The 9181-nt window shown below is 39.9% G+C and overlaps 1 protein-coding gene across 2 annotated transcripts in view; it reads left to right on the top strand.

Moving 5' to 3' along the window:
* Positions 1-102: 102 nt before the first annotated feature.
* Positions 103-9181, top strand: part of LOC135903926 (uncharacterized) — a 43322-nt gene continuing 34243 nt past the window's right edge. The window contains exons 1-5 of one of the 2 annotated variants that reach the window (XM_065434403.1): positions 103-244; positions 301-397; positions 600-741; positions 6483-6588; positions 7125-7307. In XM_065434403.1, the coding sequence (XP_065290475.1) occupies positions 229-244; positions 301-397; positions 600-741; positions 6483-6588; positions 7125-7307 (544 nt within the window). In that variant the 5' untranslated portion in view covers positions 103-228. Of the gene's footprint in view, positions 245-300; positions 412-599; positions 742-6482; positions 6589-7124; positions 7308-9181 lie in introns of those variants that run through there. The other variant, XM_065434409.1, reaches the window with a different exon arrangement.

Here is a 9181-nt window from a genome sequence, read left to right as displayed (position 1 = left end):
TTTTCCTCAGTCTCTAGTAGTAGAAAGGTTCGCTTCACCAACAAAACCGAAACTAATAGTTCAGCAGAACCGGAACCGAAACTGCTAGAACGGCTCGTAGCAGCTACGACTCGAGCTACACTTCCCAACAAATGCGCGCGCGTGCGTTGTCTGTACTAGTCTAGCAGACGGCACACATTCAGTTCGCCGAGTGTTTAATTTCAATCGCCGACCTAAACGTCGTCGTACATGAACCGCATCGAAGGTGGGATGTTGTTGTCATCCCTGAGTTGAACGAATAATCGCCAATCTTTTATGCAGGTTTCTTGAAGACGTTTCTGCTGGAAAATCATAAGCATGATCTTGAGGCTATTCTGGCATCTGACGATGACAGGCGACATTATTGCCTACGAGTCAAGTAAGACAATATTGGTATATTAGTTCTTCCACCATCGTTCCTGTTCTTCCATATCAGTACTACCTGCATTAATTGCTGTACTGCTGTTGGCCGGTGCAAGAATGAACCGGGTCCTGCGCGTTGGCGTGTGACATTATATTTAGCATTGTGTTCGGATATGGCACCATGTTCTATGTGTACAATGATGCTTATTTTCTTTTAGCGGTACTACACTCTTTGATGCCAGCGTGGAGTTCGGGGAATCTCTCCTCTACTACCCTCTGAAAACCCTTGATTCCATGAACACATCCGTGGCTTTGGCATTGAGAGATGCTCTGGATGATTGCACAGTTGGAGACAAATACGTGAGGCTGGCTTTGATATCGCTCTCCCTTTCTCTTTAATTACATACGCAATCACACTCTATAATCATGGTTTGGGTTGCTATTTAAATTTCTTCACATTTATTGCACATGTGCTTATTGCCTACACGTCTGTTCGCGTGTTGTCTTTTGCCTTTACTAGGTATAATTACTGACCATTCGAAGTGGCTTATTATCCAATTCTCAGCTCTTCAGCCGGTTTCCTTTTAGTGTCTGATGGTTTTAGCTGGTGTTCGAGCAAGTATAGTCCACTCGATCGGACCGAATAAAAACTTTCACTTGGGTGCCATTCTTTTGTTTGTTTATTTACTTACTTACGCAAACTTTACAAGCTCTAGAAGGACCATACAGTAAGGGGTAGCGGTGGGGTTAAATAATGTAAAGAAAATAGAGCATAAACAAAGAGAAACATTGCTTGCAAGAAGACAAGAAAAGCAAAAAGCAGATTAAAGAAAGCATATCCCATACTGTCGACAAAAACTGGACGATTTTCAAACACAAGTTATTAACACTAATGCATACACATACACCTTTAATTTCATTCTGACTTAACATATAAAAACTGTGGTATCATAGATCTCTGCGAACTCTACAAAATAAAAAGAAACGCTTGTTCAAAATAGATAAACGACTAAACACTCCTGCATCTTGGTTAAACCAAACATAATGCGAAACCGCATATTGTCATGCTGTTCGTAAAGCTAAGCATAAGTTCTTTTTTTTGCATGACCTACAGTTCCTAATGGCTAACAATCCCAAAAAATTCTGGTGTACCATTTCCCCAGCTTCCTCTCCGACTAACTTAACACTACAGGATGAAACCAGTAATTCGATTCAAGAAGAAAAATGTGCCGATGTTTTAAACAAGCACTTTACATCCGTATTTACGAAGAAAAACTGCTCAAATATTCCTAGTATTGCTGACATCATTATAGGTATATGAATTGCATAGAGTTAACCGTAAAAAGGATCGCTGCCGTAATAACGAAACTTCAAGTATCCACAAGCTCTGGTATTCATGAAATCAACACTAAAATCCTCGAGCTAACAATAATCCCTTGCAGTTTAATCCTTTACCATATCTTCACTCAGTCATTATCCACTCCATGGTACGCTTCCACACGATTAGAAAATTGGCAAGGTGATATGCATATTCAAATGTGAAAACAAAAGTAATGTAAATAACTGTCGCCCCATATCCCTGACTAGCATCTCTTCCAAAATATTTGAACGCATAATTGCATCTAACATTGCGTAACATCTAGAAAGCAACCATTTCTTTTTTCACCAACAACATGGTTTCATAAAAGGCTTGTCATGTGAAACCCAGCTAATAGAATTCGCCCATGACCTATTTTCTAATACGGAAAGTAACACACAGACAGACTGCATTTATGTCGATTTTTCAAAAGCTTTCGATCGTGTAGCACATTGCCGTTTAATTACTAAACTGTCGTCCCTTAACCTTGGTTCTTTAACTATATCATGGCTCCATAACTTTTGATGCCTACGCAAGCGGTTTACTTGGGTTAATAACACCTCATTTATGTTATCTGACGTTACTTATGGTGTTCCTCAAGGCAGCGTCCTGGGTCCTTCATTATTTCTTATCTACATTAATGATCTTCCATCTCATATAACATCTAGCATCCGTTTGTTTGCTGACGATTGCATAATATACTGTAAAATTATAACTCACGCAGATCATCTGGTACTACAACAGGATCTTGACAAAATCACTCTTTGGTGCTCGCAGTGGCAAATTACAGTTAAAGCTGACAAATGCAAACTAATGACGTTCAGCCAAAAGCAATCAAACTCTACTTACACATACACTCTTAACAATAATTCTATATTGGTAACGCCCAACTACAGGTACCTTGGTATTAACTTCACGTCTAATCTTTCTTGGTCAACACACGTAGAAAAAATTATTCCCATGACATCGCGTGCACTAGGATACTTGGATTGTAATCTTCATGTGGCACCTTCCATAGCACGGAACTAGTAGCATACCAGAGAGTTGTTCATACACAACTCAAATATGCATAATCTGTCTGGTCACTTGACCAAGTCTATCTAATCAACTTACTGGAATCTGTGCAAAACCGCGCTGCATGTTTCATCGCTCGAGACTATAAGCGACACTCCAGCGTGCCTAACATGAAAACTTCATTATTACTATCATTCTTGGAATCATGTAGGAAAATAGCCACTCTCTGTTTATTGCATAAAATAGTCTACAGCGCGCACAAAAATACCTTACCACTATCAAAACCACATCACATATCTCGCAGGCTTCATAATCAACATAGTTTTACTCGTATTTTCGACCGTACCCAAGCCTTTAACACATCTACGCTTCCATGTGTAATTGGTCAATGGAATGACCTCCCTGATGATGTAGTCTGTATTCATGACCATATGGCATTTAGAAATAAAATGCTAACCATCTATGACTGTTTTTGCTAACCACATGATCACTTGAAATCATGTTTATAGATATTATAGGGATATCGTGTAGGCCCACTCAGTTTTGTATAAGACTTACTAAGTATTCTATTATTACAACGTTACACAATATCTACTACATTTTACCATTGTATAATACCTGGTTCTTGAATTTCTTTTGTTTGTTTTCGTCTTCTTGTTAAAAATTATTGTCTAGTACACCTCACATAATACTCCTACATGGAGCCTGTGAGGTATTTGTAAAATAAAATAAAAATTATATGAAATATGCAGGATACAGCAAAAAAAAAGAAAAAAAGAAAATGTACAACCAGCTGGCATAGATAACAAAAAATGATACAGACGTTATTATGTGGCAACACTTCATAAAAGGTTAGTTACCTGAAGGCTCAGATATGTGGAAACGACTTCATCGGGAATACTATTTTAAGGACAAATGACCCAAGGCAGCATGGATGAGTTGCTTGAGAGTGGCCAACCAAACATGCACCTGAAACATAAATGAATACAATATGGCTTGGCAGAGTGGTGCATTGCCATGTGGCTTAGTCAATTTTTGTCATTGTAAGAATGTGCTTAATTTTTCCATACTGTCATGCAAAACTCCTCAGTATCCTCATTTCCATTTTATGGCCATTATGCTGTGACTTTGCCCCTACTGCATACATTATTTCCACTACCTTAATGTAAAAAGAAGCTGATTGGCTTGGCTGCTTATGCAGCCTTTTTCCTTTGGCCTCCTTATGTTCCTTATACAGTAAATATGCATTCTAAAAAGAATTCCGGCAGAGCCCATCTGAAGATGAATGTGCGATTAGCATTAAAGCAACGTAGCGACAAACCGTATTGCCACAGCAGAGACACAAATTTGTTGCAGCTGCCAACAACAATGCTAAATGATACCATGACACAGTATATCTTGTTTTAATCATGCACTGCACAATAGATGGAGCTCTATAGTATCGCTAGTATCCTCGCTGCAACTTCATTACAATGACTCTCCATTAAGGTCATCATCATGATCATTCAGCGGCTGTGTTCTGTCTATTGTGGATGGGGCTTTATCGCTTTAATGTATTTAAGGCTGCACACCCCTTGCGTCACCTTGGCACATCCATTCTAGGAGATTGGTCAAGAATGGGCACATACCAATGTCACACACACAGTGCTGAAGTTGTCTCTTTGGGCATGTACCTAGTGGTGCATACCGATTGACCCAAGTTGTCTACTAGGCTAGCCAGCAGTGAGTTCTCTATTCGGCCACATACCCAGGTACCTCGGCAAGACAGCAGCCAGCACACACCTAGTGGCCCGAGCTAGAAGGCAACTTTGGTCACTGGGTGAAAGGGGTTACATCCAAACTGAAAAGTGGGTCAAGTTACCAAAGGATGCTAATTGCATTAAAAATACAAATACAAATACCTTTATTTCAACATCAGGGATGTTAGGGGTGCACCCAAAACGCCTATGACTGGCTTGACAGAGGGGCGCACCCCCGTACATAAAAACCGGCAGCAACAGAACATGGACAGAACAATAGTAATAAAAAAAGACTACAGTGCATAGGTAAACATCATATTCATTAAATATTAGTGAACATCTTCTTGAAATAACAAATTAATAAATGAAGGCGGCAGAATTAACACGACAGAGTGGCACATTCATGTACATGTGACACATTCATGTACATGTAACAAATTATTGATTGAATTAGCATTCTTGGGAACTTCACACATTTTCAGGGAACTATCTTTCTATCTGTTTTCCTGCCAACTTGAGTCACTGGGTAGTCTGTGGTTTAACGGGTACAGCATTGAGTTGCTGTTCTGAAAAAACAGGGTTCAAAGCCAACCGTCGAGCTTGGGTCACTGGGTATGAGCTGCTCTCCAATTACAAAAAAATCATTAAATATTTTTCTGCTGCTGAGTAGAATTGAACCCACGTCATTTATTCTCTGGCAATCTTGTCTGAATATATATACGTATGTGCCACACGCAAACGTTGCACAGCGCCATGAGATGGCACAGCGTGTTCATTGGGAAGCACGGTAGAGGAACCTGGTTGCGTACACACCTCATAGATCATGCGTACTTGCGGCGGCAATACAGTGCGTCACTAATTGCTTTAAAGGGGCCCTGAACCACTTTTGATTGAAGTGTAGAAAGGCAGTTGAAGTGAAAATAGGCTATTTCAGAAATACTTTGCCACAAAAAGTACCTCAATTCGTTCAGCAGAACCAGAGTTATTGGCAAACACGGCTTCCGCTGTAATCCTGTTCCTTCTTCAATGCCTTGCACTGTGAAGGCTATGGCGCAGTGGGGCATGCGCACAATGCTCCACCTTCTATGTTTCACCATGGCGTGCAGTTCAAATTTCATTTTGGATGTTAACATAGATTTCTGCCTTTGCTGCCCACGACGCGCTAAACATGAGCTTAACACGGTTGTCTTCAGCCAGCCACAGTGTGCTTCACCAGTGGACTCGTGGCAGCACCCTGCGGCAGCCGCGGTGTGTCTACGCCATGTAGCCGACTGCAGCTTGATGTCAGCTATCGGCCAATAGCAGCTGTCTAATGGGAATGAGGAAATAAATTATCCAATGGTGAAATAGAGCATCTGGAAGAGAGTGAAGACAGGGCCTTCTGTTGGAAAGAGAGCGCTTAAGAGAAAGATTACTTTGCGATCCACTTCCAAGCTCCTCTCACCATATACAACAGCAAAACTTGGCTGAGATGTTCACAGCAGCGTATGCTAACCGTGGACTATGTTATTTCATCAAGCCCAAGGGACTCTTTCAGGACTCTTTAAAGCTAATCACATTAATGTTGTGAGATGGGTTTTGCTGAAATTTTTTGTTCATGGAACTACAGTGAGTGTAACTAATTCTCATTATTTCCGATGTGCCATCAGTATTTCATCCATACATCATGTTGAAGCGGCTTGCCCTAATTGCATGTAGCTGCTGTATAAACTGTGAAGCTGTATATTATAACGGTGAGGAAGCAGCTTGCTTGCCTGCTTCAAGCTGTGCAGTTGACTATCAAACCAGCAGTAGAGTTGTTTTACATTATTCTGTAACGTTAATTCTCCCTTTGAGATATGGCTTGATAAAACTCTTTTTTTTCTTTCTAGTCTTGCAGGAATTTGCTCAGCAGCTGCAACAATTTAAGCACATATATTCTGTTTTTCTAATAAAGAGCCAATCTCGCTCTCTCTCATTGCCTCATAGGCTATATTTTGCTGCTTTTTCAGAATTTGAAAGAGAAAGTCCATCTTCGACTTGTAAACCTCCCTCAGTTCATTCAAACAGCCACCCTGCCAAAATGCAAGCAAGTCTCAAGATTTCAGGCCATAACTGGTAATGTCATGCACGCATATGCTCCTGTGCTCACATGTTAGGGCTGTGCATAGCTTGTTTTAAGTTAATCATGGACTGGACTGTCAGAAAATTTGATATGCCTGAGTGTTTATATTTACTTTTAACTGAAAAGCTGAGCTAGTATAGTATGTGGAATTTTGTTTTTGTTATAGGAGACAGACATTGCATGCAATTTGTAGTGTGATATTTAAGATGGCTTGGGGCAGCAACATGCTATGGTGCCTGTTTTTGATATCATAACATGACACACTTGGCAGATATATGTTCATTGTCACTTGAGATATAGTGGCTTTTGTGTATGTATAACTCCCCCCGTTATAGTCGTTTGTCCACCAGTCTTTCTTCTTTGCAACAGTTAACCTGTTACTCCCTTTTTGTGCACAATGACCTTCCTTTTATTCTCTGAGGTATATAAGAGTGTTATAGGCATTTGCTCCTAGAGAGTTCAGTAATAAGAAGCATTAACAGCAGCCATTGTTTATGCTATATATTATTCCTCATTTGCTTTCTCACAGGAACAGTTTTGAGAATAAAAGGAATGAAGGTATTGGAACGTTCGAGGGACTACCTGTGTGCTACGTGTGGCTACTCTTTCACCATCAGGGCTGACTTGGTCATGTTCTGCATGCTGACCAAGCCTACCACATGTCCAAATCCAATTGGTTGTCGTGGCTCCAAGTTTATGCCTTCCTCAAAAGGTATGAACCATCTTGATTTGCTAGCTAATTGGACTCACCAACTTTGGTTGCTTGCATTTTAGCATTGTAAATGCCACACGGAAGATTCCTTCAGAACTTGTACTGTATCGTGAGAACTTGTGTGACAATATTTGCAGGGCGAGTGCTCAACTGTCTCACTGGTCCTTGTATATCATGTTACTTCATCTTTAATGCGTAGATAAAACGCACAAGGCAACCAACCAACTAGAACAGCTTTCTGGCTCATCACGGAAGCTTTGCACCTGAGTACTAGCATGGGGTAATTGTGTGTACTAAACCATGTAACTTTTGCTGAACCTCTAAGGTAGCTTCTTTGCACAGCCAAAATCCTTCACCAATGCAGAGCACAAGAGTCTGCTAGTTTGTTTTCCTTACTCTCCTATAGGAGAGTACAAGGAAAACAAACTAGCTTGCCAACATAACCTTGAGGTGGAGAAGTACACGTGATGATTATATATGTGCATGTGCCGCATGGCCAAAATAATTCCAAGTGTTGCACCTAATTTTCTCTGTCCCGGTGGCTGTAGAAGGATTATTTACAGTGCAAGGAAGCTGGTTCAAGGTGTCCAATCTATTTGTTATGTGATTTGAAAGCTGGGCTTCTTGCACTTACCTGGGGAAGGTGAAGAAAGACTAAACAGCACTAATTGCTTGGGTCAGACAAGCTAGACTGCTTCTCCTGCCTTCACTAATTCTTGCTGTTATAAATTTGAGTACTGCAGTTGAAAAGATGAAGGATGTTAAAAATATAAATGTTTGGGTGCTTACCTGAATAGGGAATTTCTAGCAGTCTCATTTTATATGCAGTTGAACATTCATACAAGGAAAATAGATATAACAAATTATTAAATATAACGAAGTAAATATAAAGTATGTCTCCCATGACATCAGTGTGTGTTGAATATATGCTTATGGGAAATACTATCATATAATGAGGGTAATTTTGGGTTGGATGCAACTTTGTATAGCGAAGTTTGACTTTATAAGCTGTGAGGCTACATTGATGTTGGTTAAAAGACAAAATAAGATGGATGAAAAATGAAGTAGGGGCAAGGCACTGCACAATATGGTTTTTAAGCTAAGAGACTGAGAAATAAGTAGGTGATGAGGCATACTTGAGAAAACCCACCAATAGTAGTGACTCTAGCAGTAGTTGCCTCTTTTATTGTACCTTGCCCATCTCCAATACACTAATTCATTGTTTCCTTGGCCATGTTATGTTCTCAGTAGCTGCAATAACAATCAGTAATCCTTACTTTTTTGTGATTGGTACTAATGTCCACTGTGGTACCTCACTGTAACAAAGGGCACTCCTTGTCACATAGCATCTGTTGTGCATTTGTCAGTGTACTCTACAGTAATACTAACTGAGAAGAGTGCTGACAGGAAATATGCATGCCTACAATTTTAAAGCAAATAATTATTTGTTTACTAATTTAATCCACAGGTTTGAAGCTAATCCCACAGGTTGAGTTCAACAGCTATTTATACATGTCTCTCTGTCGATTGCAGAATAATCACTGGCACTTGCATATAATTCGAGAATGTATAACACCATTTGTGATGTACATACAATCTGACCAGACACATTTGCTATAGAATTGGCGACAACGTTGAGGAAACTTTGGGTACTGTAGGTGCACGTTTTGCTGGGTGACAATTTGATGACAGTGTTAATCTAATAGAAACAAACTCCAGCAAAAAATAAAACAGTGTAGTAGGGTAATGATATGAAAGGTTAGTATAAATTACTTTAACTTAAATGTACTTTCCCTGGTGTCTTGTACCCATTTTTCAATATAGTCACAGCATATTTTGAAATACGAAACTGTCTGAAGGTCAGATACATATTT

The sequence above is a fragment of the Dermacentor albipictus genome, chromosome 1 (assembly GCF_038994185.2).
Source record: "Dermacentor albipictus isolate Rhodes 1998 colony chromosome 1, USDA_Dalb.pri_finalv2, whole genome shotgun sequence".
Taxonomy (NCBI): domain Eukaryota; kingdom Metazoa; phylum Arthropoda; class Arachnida; order Ixodida; family Ixodidae; genus Dermacentor; species Dermacentor albipictus.
This window is presented reverse-complemented; position numbering and strand designations above follow the sequence as displayed.